The sequence below is a fragment of the Salvelinus namaycush genome, chromosome 19 (assembly GCF_016432855.1).
Source record: "Salvelinus namaycush isolate Seneca chromosome 19, SaNama_1.0, whole genome shotgun sequence".
NCBI classification, from domain to species: domain Eukaryota; kingdom Metazoa; phylum Chordata; class Actinopteri; order Salmoniformes; family Salmonidae; genus Salvelinus; species Salvelinus namaycush.
Genome location: NC_052325.1, coordinates 24,352,944 through 24,368,542, shown reverse-complemented (window position 1 = coordinate 24,368,542; position 15,599 = coordinate 24,352,944). Strand labels below are relative to the sequence as shown.

The 15,599-nt window shown below is 44.4% G+C and overlaps 1 protein-coding gene across 1 annotated transcript in view; it reads left to right on the top strand.

Moving 5' to 3' along the window:
• Positions 1-15,599, top strand: part of LOC120064253 (signal transducing adapter molecule 2-like) — a 29,205-nt gene that overhangs the window by 5,183 nt on the left and 8,423 nt on the right. The window contains exons 3-9 of the mRNA XM_039014690.1: positions 1,548-1,623; positions 5,800-5,895; positions 9,289-9,435; positions 13,341-13,407; positions 13,566-13,767; positions 13,977-14,071; positions 14,247-14,317. Coding sequence (XP_038870618.1) covers positions 1,548-1,623; positions 5,800-5,895; positions 9,289-9,435; positions 13,341-13,407; positions 13,566-13,767; positions 13,977-14,071; positions 14,247-14,317 — 754 coding nt within the window. The remainder of the gene's footprint in view (positions 1-1,547; positions 1,624-5,799; positions 5,896-9,288; positions 9,436-13,340; positions 13,408-13,565; positions 13,768-13,976; positions 14,072-14,246; positions 14,318-15,599) is intronic.

Below are 15,599 nucleotides of genomic sequence, written 5' to 3'. Positions count from 1 at the left end.
TGCCATCTATTTTGTATAGTGCACCAGTCCCTCCTGCAGCAAAGCACCCCGACAACATGATGCTGCCACCCCCGTGCTTCACGGTTGGGATGGTGTTCTTCGGCTTGCAAGCATCCCCCTTTTTCCTCCAAACATAATGATGGTCATGATGGCCAAACAGTTCTATTTTTGTTTCATCAGACCAGAGGACATTTCTCCAAAAAGTACGAGCTTTGTCCCCATGTGCATTTGCAAACCGTAGTCTGTCTTTTTTTTGGCGGTTTTGGAGCAGTGGCTTCTTCCTTGCTGAGCAGCCTTTCAGATTGTCGACATAGGACTCGTTTTACTGTGTTTATAGATACTTTTGTACCTGTTTCCTCCAGCATCTTCACAAGGTCCTTTGCTGTTGTTCTGGGATTGATTTGCACTTTTCGCACCAAAGTATGTTCGTCTCTAGGAGACAGAACGCGTCTCCTTCCTGAGCGGTATGATGGCTGCATGGTCCCATGGTGTTTATACTTGCGTACTATTGTTTGTACAGATGAACGTGGTACCTTCAGGCGTTTGGAAATTGCTCCCAAGGATGAACCAGACTTGTGGAGGTCTACAATTTTTTTCTGAGGTCTTGGCTGATTTGTTTTGAGTTTCCCATCATGTCAAGCACAGAGGCACAGAGTTTCAAGGTAGGCCTTGAAATACATCCACAGGTACACCTCCAATTGACTCAAATGATGTCAATTAGCCTATCAGAAGCTTCTAAAGCCATGACATCATTTTCTGGAATTTTCCAAGCTGTTTAAAGGCACCGTCAACTTAGTGTATGTAAACCTCTGACCCACTGGAATTGTGATACAGTGAATTATAAGTGAAATCTGTCTGTAAACAATTGTTGGAAAAATTACTTGTGTCATGCACGAAGTAGATGTCTTAACCGACTTGCCAAAACTATAGTTTGTTAACAAGAAATTTGTGGAGTGGTTGAAATACGAGTTTTAATGACTCCAACCTAAGTGTATGTAAACTTCCGACTTCAACTGTATATGCTTCATCACAATTCTATCCCTGAGATCTAAAGACAGTTCCTTGGACTTCATGGTCTAGGTTCTGCTTTGACATGCCCAGTCAACTGTGGGACCTTTTTTAAATAGACAGCTGTGTTTCATGTCCAAACAATTGAATTGGCCACAGGTGGACTCCAATCAAGTTGTAGTGACATCTCAAGGACGATCAAAGGAAATTGGATGCACCCGAGCTCAATTTGGAGTGTCATCATGTAAATTAGATTTCTGTATTTCAGTTAAAATAAATTAGCAAAAATGTCTAAACTTGTTTTCACTTTGCTATTATAGGGTATTGTGTGTAGATGGGTGATTTTTTTTGATTTTTTTAATCAATTTTGAATTGCAGCTGTAACACAACAAAATGTGGAATAAGTAAAGGGGTATGAATACTTTCTGAAGGCACTGTAACTCTATATTGAAGATGGTATACTTTTGGAAAACTCATGTAGGAATAACCTTCTACTTGAGCCATAATAACCATGTCTCTACCTGCCATTCTTCTCCCAGAGCCAAGGACTGCTTGAGGTCTGTGATGAAGCGAGTCAACCACAAGGTCCCACACGTTGCCATGCAGGCCCTCACCGTGAGTTCTTTATTGTGTTATTCGAGACACCTGGAGCAAAAGCTGCATATCATTTGGTAGACCGTTGAAAAACCTACTGCTTAACTATGTAACAGGCTTTATTATACATGAATAAACCGATGTCAATAGAGAAATAGTCTGCATAGGGTGTGGGGTTAGTGTAAGGTCAGGTGTTTTAGTCTCAGCATGGTGTCAGGCCCTGGAGCTTGTTTAGTGGCTGCGATCATAGACACAGTTAATGAGTCATGAATCCTGCTATAGGATGGATAGCAGAGTTTAAACAATTTGCTTGTATAAAGTCTGAGTGTGAATTTCTTGGTTCAGACTAGAGGTCGACCGATTATGATTTTTCAACGCCGATACCGATTATTGGAGGACCAAAAAAAGCCGATACCGATTAATCGGCCATTTTTTGTTGTTGTTGTAATAATGACAATTATTGAATGAACACTTATTTTAACTTAATATAATACATCAATAAAATCAATTTAGCCTCAAATAAATAATGAAACATGTTCAATTTGGTAAAAATGAACACAATACTGAATGAACACTTATTTTAACTTAATATAATACATCAATAAAATCAATTTAGCCTCAAATAAATAATGAAACATGTTCAATTTGGTAAAAATAATGCAAAAACAAAGTGTTGGAGAAGAAAGTAAAAGTGCAATATGTGCCATGTAAAAAAGCTAACGTTTAAGTTCCTTGCTGAGAACATGAGAACATATGAAAGCTGGTGGTTCCTTTTAACATGAGTCTTCAATATTCCCAGGTAAGAAGTTTTAGGTTGTAGTTATTATAGGAATTATAGGACTATTTCTCTCTATACCATTTGTATTTCATTAACCTTTGACTATTGGAATCTTATAGGCACTTTAGTATTGCCAGTGTAACAGTATAGCTTCCGTCCCTCTCCTCGCTCCTACCTGAGCTCGAACCAGGAACACATCGACAACAGCCACCCTCGAAGCAGCGTTACCCATGCAGAGCAAGGGGAACAACCACTCCAAGTCTCAGAGCGAGTGACGTTTGAAACGCTATTAGCGCGCACCCCGCTAACTAGCTAGCCATTTCACATCGGTTACACCAGCCTAATCTCGGGAGTTGATAGGCTTGAAGTCATAAACAGCGCAATGCTTGAAGCACAACGGAGAGCTGCTGGCAAAACGCACAAAAGTGCTGTTTGAATGAATGCTTACGAGCCTGCTGCTGCCTACCACCGCTCAGTCAGACTGCTCTATCAAATCATAGACTTAGTTATAACATAATAACACACAGAAATATGAGCCTTAGGTCATTAATATGGTCGAATCCGGAAACTATCATCTCGAAAACAAAACGTTTATTCTTTCAGTGAAATACGGAACCGTTCCGTATTTTATCTAACGCTTGGCATCCATCAGTCTAAATAATCCTGTTACATTGCACAACCTTCAATGTTATGTCATAATTACGTAAAATTCTGGCAAATTAGGCGGCCCAAACTGTTGCATATACACGGACTCTGCGTGCAATGAACGCAAGAGAAGTGACACAATTTCACCTGGTTAATATTGCCTGCTAACCTGGATTTCTTTTAGCTAAATATGCAGGTTTAAAAATATATACTTCTGTGTATTGATTTTAAGAAAGGCATTGATGTGTATGGTTAGGTACACGATGGAGCAACGATACGCACTGCATCGATTATATGCAACCAGGACACGCTAGATAAACTAGTAATATCATCAACCATGTGTAGTTAACTAGTGATTATGATTGATTGATTGATTGTTTTTTATAAGATAAGTTTAATGCTAGCTAGCAACTTACCTTGGCTTACTGCATTCGCGTAACAGGCAGGGTCCTTGTGGAGTGCAATGTAATCAGGTGGTTAGAGTGTTGGACTAGTTAACCGTATGGTTGCAAGATTGAATCGCCCGAGCTGACAATGTAAAAATCTGTCGTTCTGCCCCTGAACGAGGCAGTTAACCCACCGTTCCCAAGGCAGTCATTGAAAATAAGAATGTGTTCTAAACTGACTTGCCTAGTTAACTTCTTATGGCTGCAGGGGCAGTATTGAGTAGCTTGGATGAAAGGTGCCCAGAGTAAACGGCCTGCTCCTCAGTCATAGTTGCTAATATATGCATATTGTTATTATTATTAGTATTGGATAGAAAACACTCTGAAGTTTCTAAAACTGTTTGAATTATGTCTGTGAGTATAACAGAACTCATATGGCAGGCAAACACCTGAGAAGAAATCCAACCAGGAAGTGAAAAATCTGAGGTTGGTCGATTTTCAACTCATCGCTTATTGAAAACACAGTAGGATATGGATCTGTTTGCACTTCCTGTGGCTTCCACTAGATGTCAACAGTCTGTAGGACCTTGAATGAAGCTTCTACTGTGATGTGGGGCTGAATGAGAGGGGAATGAGTCAGGTTACTGGCAGAGAGCCATTTCCTGGCCATGCGCATTTCACATGATAGGGACTTGCGTTCCATTACTTCTATAGACACAAAGGAATTCTCCGGTTGGAACGTTATTGAATATTTATGATAACAACATCCTAAAGATTGATGCTATACTTAGTTTGACAAGTTTATTCGACCTGTAATATAACTTTTTGAAGTTTTCGTCCGACGTTCGGCTGGACCTGCACGAGCGTTTGGATTTGTGTACTAAACGCGCTAACAAAAGTAGCTACTTGGACATAAATGATGGACATTACCGAACAAAACAAACATTTCTTGTGGGAGTCCTGGGAGTGCATTCCGACGAAGATCAGCAAAGGTAAGTGAAGATTTATAATGCTTTTTATGAGTTTTGTTGACTGCACAATTTGGCGGGTAACTGTATGGCTTCCTTTTGTGGCTGAACGCTGTTCTCAGATTATTGAATATTGTGCTTTTGCCTGAAAACTTTTTGAAGTCTGACACAGCGGTTGCATTAAGAACAAGTGTATATTTAATTCTATGTAAAACATGTATCTTTCATCAAAGTTTATGATGAGTATTTATGTTATTTGACGTGGCTCTGCAATTTCTCCGGATATTTTGGAGGCATTTCTGAACATGGCGCCAATGTAAACGGAGGTTTTTGGATATAAATATGAACATAATCGAACAAAACATATATGTATTGTGTAACATGAAGTCCTATGAGTGTCATCTGATGAAGATCATCAAAGGTTAGTGATTCATTTTATCTCTTTCTGCTTTTTGTGACTCCTGTCTTTGGCTGGAAAAATAGCTGTGTTTTTCTGTGATTTTTGCGGTTACCTAACATAATCGTTTGTGGTGCTTTCGCTGTAAAGCCTATTTGAAATCGGACACTTTGGTGGGATTAACAATAAGATTACCTTTAAAATGGTATAAGATACATGTATGTTTGAGGAATTTTAATTTAGATTTCTGTTGTTTGAATTTGGCGCCTTGCACTTTCACTGGCTGTTGTCATATCATCCCATTAACGGGATTGCAGCCATAAGAAGTTTAAATAAAGGTGTAAAAAAAAAAAAAACTGCAAAATCGGTGTCCCAAAATACCGATTTCCGATTGTTATGAAAACTTGAAATCGGCCCTAATTAATCGGCCATTCTGATTAATCGGTCGACCTCTAGTTCAGACAGTGAGGCTGGTGGATCAAAAGTTCTCTGACTGTTGCCATAAGCCTCAGTGACACCCTCCAGTCTGACGTAATAAAGTATTTGGGAAGAGTGGTCCATTTCCTGCTGCTCTTGGCAGTTATAGAGCTCTGAGCTCGTAATTCTCCTGCTCTGGGTAGCCAGTCAACCAGAGTGTGATGATCCATGGCCCTGGATAAGTTTTTTTACTGCTTTGTTCTGTTCTCTCTGCTGCTTAGAGTTGTTATAGAGTGATGATGCTAAGCCTCAGACCATGTGATCCTTCTCTCTGACTCACCATTAGGGTAGATATTCACATGGCTGTTATATTTTTAGATCTCTCTCCTCACTCAGTCAACTTTAGCTCCCTCTGTCATAAAATCATGCATAATTTCAATGGCGTTACATTTATTAATGTTAATAAATGTTTCTGTTATTCAATTAAATGTGTATATGTGGAAGTGAATAAAAGCGTTAGGCTACTTCTCTTGCTGTAATGTGAAACTTCTACATAAATCATCTATACTGACTACTGTACTAACCTGGCTTTTCTCCTTGTTACAGTTGCTGGCTGCCTGTGTCAATAACAGTGGAAGAATATTTCACTTAGAGATCTGCTCGCGGGAGTTTGCCACTGAAGTCCGAACTGTGTTGAGCAGGGTACGGAAGCCGTCTCAAGTTTTTTTCTTTTGCAATATTTGTGATGAATTTAGGATGTTCAGACTTACACACACGTGAGCAAGCATAACAATGAAATCAAATCAAATTTTATTTATCACATGCGCCGAATACAAAATGCTTACTTATAAGCCCATAACCAACAATGCAGTTCAAGAAATAGAGTTACTCAAATACTAAAATATTTACTACATAAACTAAAGTAAAATTAAAAAGTAGCACAATAAAAACACAATAAAATAACAATAACGAGGCTATATTACAGGGGGTACCGAGTCATTGTGCAGGGGTACAGGTTAGTCAAGGTCATTTGTACATTTTGGTAGGGGTAAAGTGACTATGCATAGATAATAAACAGCGAGTAGCAGTAGTGTAAAAACAAATGGAAGGGGGGGGGTCAGTGTAAATAGTCCGGGTGGCCATTTGATTAATTCTTATGGGCTGTGGGTCAGAGCTGTTAAGGAGCCTTTTGGACCTAGACTTGGCGCTCCAGTACCGTTTGCCGTGCGGTAGCAGAGAGAACAGTCTATGACTTGGGTGACTGGAGTCTTTAACAATTTTTAGGGCCTTCCTCTGACACGCCTAATATATAGGTCCCGAATGGCAGGAAGCTTGGCCCCAGTGACGTACTGGGCCGTACGCAGTACCCTCGGTAGCTCCTTACAGTCGGATGCCGAGCAGTTGCCATACCAGGCGGTGATGCAACCGGTCAGGATGCTCTCGATGGTGCACCTATAGAACTTTTTGAGGATCTAGGGACCCATGACAAATCTTTTCAGTCTTCTGAGAGGAAAAATGTGTTGTTGTGCCCTCTTTACGACTGTCTTGGTGTGTTTGGACCATGATAGTTTGTTGATGTGGACACCAAGGAACATGAAACTCTCGACCCTCTCCACTACAGCCCCGCCGATGTTAATGGGTGCCTGTTCAGCCCTCCTTTCCTGTAGTCCATGATCAGCTCCTTTGTCTTGCTCACATTGAGGGAGAGGTTGTTATCCAGGTATCACACTGCCAGGTCTCTGACCTCCTTATAGGCTGTCTCATCGTTGTTGGTGATCAGGCCTACCACTGTTGTGTCGTCAGCCAACTTAATGATGCTGTTGGAGTTATGCTTGGCCACGCAGCCGTGGGTGAACAGCGAGTACAGGAGGGGACTAAATACGCAGCCCTGAGGGGCCCCAGTGAGGATCAGCGTGGCAGATGTGTTGTTGCCTACCCTTACCACCTGGAAGCGGCCCGTCAGGAAGTCCAGGATCCAGTTGCAGAGGGAGGTGTTTATTCCCAGGGTCTTTAGCTTCATGATGAGCTTTGTGGGTACTATGGTGTTGGAACGCTGAGCTGTAGTCAATGAATAGCATTCTCATATAGGTGTTCCTTTTGTCCAGGTGGGAAAGGGTAGTGTGGAGTGCGATTGAGATTGCGTCATCTGTGGATCTGTTGGGGCGATATGCGTATAGGACTGGGTCTAGGGTTTCCGGGATAATGGTGTTGATGTGCGCCATGACTAGCCTTTCAAAGCAATACATGGCTACCGACGTGAGTGCTTCGGGGTGGTAGTCATTTAGGCAGGTTACCTTTCTTGGGCACAGGGACTATGGTGGTCTGCTTGAAACATGTAGGTATTACAGACTCTAATGTGCACTGTCCCTGTAAAAATAAACTCAACTCGGGCAAGGAGAGGTTGAAAATGTATTAGAAGACAGAAGTCAGTTGTTACGCGCATGCTCCGTCTGGCCCCACGGCCTTGTGAATGTTGACCTATTTAAAGGTTTTGCTCACATCGGCTACTGAGAGCGTTATCACACAGTCGTCTGGAACAGCTTGTGCTCTCATGCTTGCTTCAGTGTTGCATACCTCGAAGTGAGCATAAAAGGCATTTTGCTCATCTGGTAGGATTGCGGCTGGGTTTCCCTTTGTAGTCTGTAATAGTTTGCAAGCCCTGCCACATCCGACGAGCGTCAGTGCCGGTGTAGTAGGATTCAATCTTAATTCTGTATTGACGCTTTGCTTGTTTGATGGTTCGTCTGAGGGCATAGTGGAATTTCTTTAAAGCATCCGGATTAGTCTCCCGCTCCTTGAAAGCTGCAGCTCTAGCCTTTAGCTCGGTGCGGATGTTGCCTGTAATCCATGGCTTCTGGTTTTGGATATGTACGTACTATCACTGTGGGGATGACATTGTGCACTTATTGATAAAGCCGGTGACTGAGGTGGTATACTCCTCAATGCCATTGGATGAAACCTGGAACATATTCCAGTCTACTAGCAAAACAGTCCTGTAGCGTAGCATCTGTGTCAGACCACTTCCGTGTTGAGCGAGTCACTGGTACTTCCTTTTTTAGTTTTTGCTTGTAAGCAGGAATCAGGAGGATATAATTATGGTCAGATTTGCCAAATGGAGGATGAGAGAGAGCTTTGTTTGTGGAGTAAAGGTGGTCTAGAGTTGTTTGCACATGTGACATGCTGGTAGACATTAGGTATAACTGATTTAAGTGTGCCTCCATTAAAGTCCCCGGCCACTAGGAGCACTGCTTCTGGATGAGCTTTTTCTTGTTTGCTTATGGCCTTATACAGCTAGTTGAGTGCAGTCTTAGTGCCAGCATCGGTTTGTGGTGGTAAATAGATGACTACGAATAATATAGATGGGAACTCTCTTGGTAGATAGTGTGGTCTACAGCTTATCATAAGGTACTCTACATCAGGCGAGAAATACCTCGACTTCTTTAATATTAGACATCGCGCACCAGCTGTTATTGACAAGTAGACACCCCCTCCTGCCCCTCGTCTTACCAGACGTAGCTGCTCTGTCCTGCCGATGCACAGAATACCAAGCCAGCTCTATATTATCCGTGTCGTCGTTCAGCCACGACTCAGTGAAACATAAGATATTAGTTTTTAATGTCCCATTGGTAGGATAGTCTTGATCGTAGATCATCCAGTTTATTCTCCAGTGATTGCACGTTGGGCAGTAGGACAGATGGTAGTTGCGGTTTACCCACTTGCCGTTGAATTCTCACAAGGCAGCTCGACCTCCTCCCCCTGTATCTCCGTATTTTCTTCACGCGAGTGACAGGGATTTGGGCCTGGTCTTGGGAAAGCAGTATATCCTTCGCATTGGACTCAATGAAGAAAAAATCTTAGTCCAGTTCGAGGTGAGTAATCACTGTTCTGATGTCCAGAAGCTCTTTTAGGTCATAAGAGACGGTAGCAGCAACATTATGTACAAAATAAGTTACAAACAATGCGGGGGAAAAACGAACAAAATAGCACAGTTTGTTAGGAGCCCGTAAAATGGCAGCCATCCCCTCTGGCGCCATTATTATCATTCAGCTGGCTCTTTGTGTCAATGTTTTGTTTGTATTACTATCCCCAATGCAGGCCCACAGCAAGGTGTGTGACAAACTGAAGGGGATGATGGTGGAGTGGTGTGATGGGTTCCAGAAAGATCCACAGCTCAGTCTGGTCAGTGCCACCATCAAGTCTCTGAGAGAGGAAGGGGTCGTCTTCCCATCCTCTGGGTCACAGGTAATGTAGTCAACAACCTATCGTCTATCACCCTAACCCAGTGTTGCCTCTATTATTGTATAGGCCAGGCAGTTTCCCCTCACTACTAACTCTGTTACCCCCTTCCTAAAATAGTTTGTTTTTTATTTGTTTCAATTGACAATGTTGGTGCCAGATGGCCTGGATGTGCCTCACCTGGAAAATAGAGCCTTTTGAACTGCAATGTCTTTAAAAAAAACTTTTTTTTATTATTTTTGACTTTTACCCCTTTTACCCCTTTTTCTCTCCCCAATTTCGTGATATCCAATTGGTAGTTAGTCTTGTCCCATCGCTGCAACTCACTTACGAACTCGGGAGAGGCGAAGGTCGAGAGCCATGCGTCCTCCAAAACACAACCCTGCCAAGCCGCACTGCTTCTTGACACACTGCTCGCTTAGCCCGGAAGCCAGCCGCACCAATGTGTCGGAGGAAACACTGTCCAGCTGGCAACTGAAGACAGCTTGCAGACGCTTGGCCCACCAAAAGGAGTCGCTAGAGCGCGATGAGACAAGGAAATCCCGGCTGGCCAAACCATCCCGGGACCCGGACGACGCTGGGTCAATTGTGCGCCGCCTCATGGGTCTCCCTGTCACGGCCGGCTGTGACATAGCCTGGGATTAAACCTGGGTCTGTAGTAACGCCCCAAGAACATATACTACCCACCACTGCGACCTGTATGCTCTCGTTGGCTGGTCCTCGCTTCATATTCGTCGCCAAAAACACCGGCTCCAGGTCATCGATAAGTCTTTGCTAGGTAAAGCTCCGCCTTATCTCAGCTCACTGGTCACCATAGCAACACCCACCCGTAGCACATGCTCCAGCAGGTATATTTCACTGGTCATCCCCAAAGCCAGCACCTCCTTTGGCTGCCTTTCCTTCCAGTTCTCTGCTGCCAATGACTGGAACGAATTGCAAATAGCACTGAAGTCTGAGACTTCGATCTCCCTCACTAACTTTAAGTGTCAGCTGTCAGAGCAGCTTACCGATCGCTGCAGCTGTACACAGCCCATCTGTAAATAGCCCATCCAACCAACAACCTACCTCATCCCCATATTTGTTTTTGTTTTTCTGCTCTTTTGCACACCAGTATATCTACTTGCACATCATCATCTGCACATATATCACTCTAGTGTAAATTGATCAATTGTAATTACTTTGCCACTATGGCCTATTTATTGCCTCACCTCCTTTGCACACACTGTATACAGATTTTTCTATTGTGTTATTGACTGTACTTTTGTTTATTCCATGTGTAACTCTGTGTTGTTGTTTTTGTCGCACTGCTTGGCTTTATCTTGGCCAGGTCGCAGTTGTAAATGAGAACATGTTCTCAACTGGCCTACCTGGTTAAATAAAGGTGAAATAAAATAAAAGCACTGCGATGCAGTTCCTTAGACCGCTGCGCCACTCGGGAGGCCCCGAGTATCAGTACTTTACCCTCTTACAGGGTGCTGACATTTAAAAAAAAAAAAAAAAAATGTAGGAGCACAAATGAAAAATATTCAATTTTTTTTTAATAAGAATTGCAAGCAATAGCAACATACAGGTTTAAGGAGCACCAGAATTTTGGGGGGGTTATGAATCTTTTGAAGCTCATCTCCTGAAGAAGCTATTTTCCGTTTCCTTACTTTTTGTTCCACTAAATGTTACCTGGGTGTTTTATTTAATGTAAAAGAATTCTAGGCACCAAATAGAAATTCCAAGTAGCACAGCAAAATATTTAGGAGCATAGGCGACTGAAAAGGTAGCATTGTAGAGCCCTGTCTTATTGAAGCTGTCGCCAGACTCGCCTACGAATCCAAGACGACTGTTATTGGCTAGCTCAAACACAAAGCTCTCCTCGTGACTTCAACCTGTGGTCCACTGTAAGCAAATAACCTCTGTGTGTGTACTTTCACTGGCCCCAGTGCAGTGTGGTCTATCCTTGTCCTCAGTGCGCTGCTCTCCCATGTGTTGCCAATACAGAGGAGGGGGATGGCGCTTGTCTCTGTGTTTTTAAGTCATGACCTCCGAATGGAATTTCCTCTCACATATTTCTTGTAATACCCCAGTTCTCCCTATTTATTTTTTATTTCACCTTTATTTAACCAGGTAGGCTAGTTGAGAACAAGTTCTCATTTACAACTGCGACCTGGCCAAGATAAAGCAAAGCAGTGCGACACAAACAACAACACAGAGTTAGACATGGAATATACAAACATACAGTCAATAACACAATAGAGAAAGTCTATATACAGTGTGTGCAAAAGTGGTAGGATAAGGGGGTGAGGCAATAAATAGGCCATAGTGGCGCAATTATACATTTTGGCAAATTAAACACTGGGGTGATAGATGTGCAGAAGATGAGTGTGCAAGTAGCGGTACTGGGGTGCAAAGGAGCAAAATAAATAACTATATGGTGATAAGGCAGTTGGATGGGCTATTTACAGATGGGCTATGTACAGGTGCAGGTATGATCTGTGAGCTGCTCTGACAGCTCGTGCTTAAAGCTAGTGAGGGAGATATGGGTCTCCTGCTAAAGTGATTTTTGCAGTTCGTTCCAGTCATTGGCAGCAGAGAACTGGAAGGAAAGGCGGCCGAAGGAAGAATTGGCTTTGGGGGTGACCAGTGAAATATACCTGCTGGAGCAGGTGCTGCGGGTGGGTGCTGCTATGGTGACCAGTGAGCTGAGATAAGGCGGAGCTTTACCGAGCAACGACTTATAGATGACCTGGAGCCAGTGGGTTTGGCGACGAATATGAAGCGAGGGCCAGCCAACGAGAGCGTACAGGTCACAGTGGTGGGTAGTATATGGGGCTTTGGTGACAAAACGGATGGCACTGTGATAGACTGCATCCAATTTGCTGAGTAGAGTGTTGGAGGATAATTTGTAAATGGCATCGCCGAAGTCAAGGATTGGTAGGATAGTCAGTTTTACTAGGGTATGTTTGGCAGCATGAGTGAAGGATGCTTTGTTGCGAAATAGGAAGCCGATTCTAGATTTCATTTTGGAAATCATTTTGGAAGTCTAACCAGACACCTAGGTATTTGTAGTTGTCCACATATTCTAAGTCAGAACTGTCCAGAGTAGTGATGCTGGACGGGTGGGTAGGTGTGGGCAGCAATTGGTTGAAGAGCATGCATTTTGTTTTGCTTGCATTTAAGAGCAGTTGGAGGCCACGGAAGGAGAGTTGTATGGCATTGAAGCTTGTCTGGAGGTTAGTTAGCACAGTGTCCAAAGAAGGGCCACAAGTATACAGAATGGTGTCGTCTGCGTAGAGGTGAATCAGAGAATCACCAGCAGCAAGAGTGACATCATTGATGTATACAGAGAAAAGAGTCAGCCCGAGGATTGCCCCCTGTGGCACCCCCATAGAGACTGCCAGAGGTCCGGACAACAGGCCCTCCAATTTGACACACTGAACTCTGTCTGTGAAGTAGTTGGTGAACCAGGCGAGGCAGTCATTAGAGAAACCAAGGCTGTTGAGTCTGCCGACAAGAATGTGGTGATTGACAGAGTCGGAAACCTTGGCCAGGTCGATGAATACAGCTGCACAGTGTGGTCTCTACAAAACGTAAATGAATAACCGATTTCTTATTTTAGATGAATTCTGACGCTATGGCGTCTCAAGATGGACAAACAGTACTATTGCTGCTTTTTTCATGTTTTTCAAGCACGGTCTTTTAAGGGAGTATGCAAGCACATTAGTTTGGTTCACCTAGCCGAGTTTGGGTTAGCCGAACCAAAGCATGCTGATGCCTTTACTCCTCTCTGTTTACTACCAAAATACTGCCTGTAAAGCCTGTAGTACTTATCAATCCCTACAGGTGGCACCACAGTCACAGCTAATCCCAAATCCCCTCTGCTCTGGAAGGCTTCTCTCTAACCAAACACCTCTTATCAACAGGGGTCCAGCCTAAAGGGCACCACTCCTGCTGTTAGTAAACCATCTGACGATGACGACCTGGCCAAAGGTACAAATAATATTAGATTCTAGAATACCACATCATATTACATTATGAATTGTGCATGTTGATGAATTAATACATTTATTAGACACATTAAAATCATTGAGAATGACGCAGTGTATTTAAATTTTGTTCCACTGCCTCTGTCCTCCTCCCATCTGCAGCCATCGAGCTGTCCCTGCAGGAGCAGAAGCAGTATGTGGAGGCGCGACCCCTCACCGTGACCGCCGACCCCCCCTTCAATACCAACGGGGGCGGGGGTAGCAGGGACTCCCGGAAGTTGCGGGCGCTCTACGACTTTGAGGCGGCCGAGGACAACGAGCTCACCTTCAAGACCGGAGAGCTCATCCTCGTCCTGGACGACAGGTAGCTGACGACATGCTGCTATGGAAACCTGGCTCTGACCCCCCTGCTGTGATGACCCATATGATGGCCTACTGTATAGGCAAATATGGGAACAAAAGTTCTTCAGTTACATGTCTGTTGTTTTGCAATGCATGCATTCATTTAATTTATAATGGGAAGTGTTTACTTACAAGAATGTTTGAACTGATTTAACCATGTTGATGCCACAGTGACCCAAACTGGTGGAAAGGAGAGAACCACAGAGGAGTAGGTCTCTTCCCGTCCAACTTTGTCACGACCAACCTCAACACTGAGCCTGAACTAGGTACGTTTCCCCTCTTTATCCTGTCCAGTACCATACCTCACTCTTGTACCACCATAGTCCTTCTAGTCTAGTGTTTGGTTTCATGTTTTAAATCCTGACTCTAAAGTGGCTCTGAATAAGAGCATTAGCTAAATGTGTAAAATGTAAATCCCTCTCCTAACAATAACGTATGTAGAGAAGACACCAGCCCCGGAGGAGCCCAGCATAGAAGCCAACGTAGAGCCTGAGCCTGTCTTCATAGATGAGGTGGGTGGTTCTATGTACCGGACCTACTGCATGACTGTCCATACGTGTAGGCCTAAATCATGTTATATCATCATGTATCTTTTCTTCTTAGATATAATCAGTCCACCATCAGTTTTGATCGTTTGGCCATTGAAAACCCTCTTCATCAGTCTGTCAGTTGTAACTTAGTAAAATGTTTAGAATGGTTAATAAAGTCTGACATTGCTTGTTATACAAAGTTGCAATGTAACATCGTATAATAAGAATCTTTCTCCCACCTCTCCCCCTCTCTCATCCCCACCTCTCCCTTTTTTCTCTCTCTTCCTCCCCCTTTCTTCTTCCCCCTCTGTTCCTTCCCTTCTCCCCCTCAATCATCATCACCTCTCTTCCTCCCCCTCAATCATCCTCACCTCTCTTCCTCCCTCTCTCTCATCACCACCCCTCTCTTCCTCCCTCCCTCTCATCCCCACCCCTCTCTCTCTCATCCCCACCCCTCCCTCCCTCCCTCTCATCCCCACCCCTCCCTCCCTCCCTCTCATCCCCACTCCTCTCTCTTCCTCCCTCCCTCTCTCTCATCCCCACCCCCCCTCTCTTCCTCTCTCACTCATCACCCCCCCTTTTCTCTCTCTTCCTCCCTCTCGCTCTCTCTCTCTTCCTCCCTCTCTCTCATCCCCACCCCTCTCTTCCTCTCTCATCCCCACCCCTCTCTCTTCCTCCCTCCCTCTCTCTCATCCCCACCCCTCGCTCTTCCTCACTCCCTCTCTCTCATCCCCACCCCCCTCTCTCTTCCTCTCTTCCTCCCTCTCTCTCTCATCCCCACCCCTCTCTCCCTCCCTCCCTCCCTTTCATCCCCAACCCTCTCTCTTCCTCCCTCTCTCATCCCCACCCCCCTCTCTCTTCCTCCCTCTCTCTCTCATCCCCACCCCTCTCCCTCCCTCTCTCTCATCCCCACCCCTCTCTTCCTCCCTCCCTCCCTTTTATCCCAACCCTCTCTCTTCCTCCCTCCCTCTCTCTCATCCCCACCCCCCTTTCTCTTCCTCTCTCTCTCATCCCCACCCCTCTCTTCCTCCCTCCCTCTCATCCCCACCCCCCTCTCTCTCATCCCCACCCCCCCTCTCTTCCTCTCTCACTCATCACCCCCCTTTTCTCTCTCTTCCTCCCTCTCTCTCTCTCTCTCTTCCTCCCTCTCTCATCCCCACCCCTCTCTTCCTCTCTCATCCCCACCCCTCTCTCTTCCTCCCTCCCTCTCTCTCATCCCCACCCCTCGCTCTTCCTCACTCCTTCTCTCTCATCCCCACCCCCC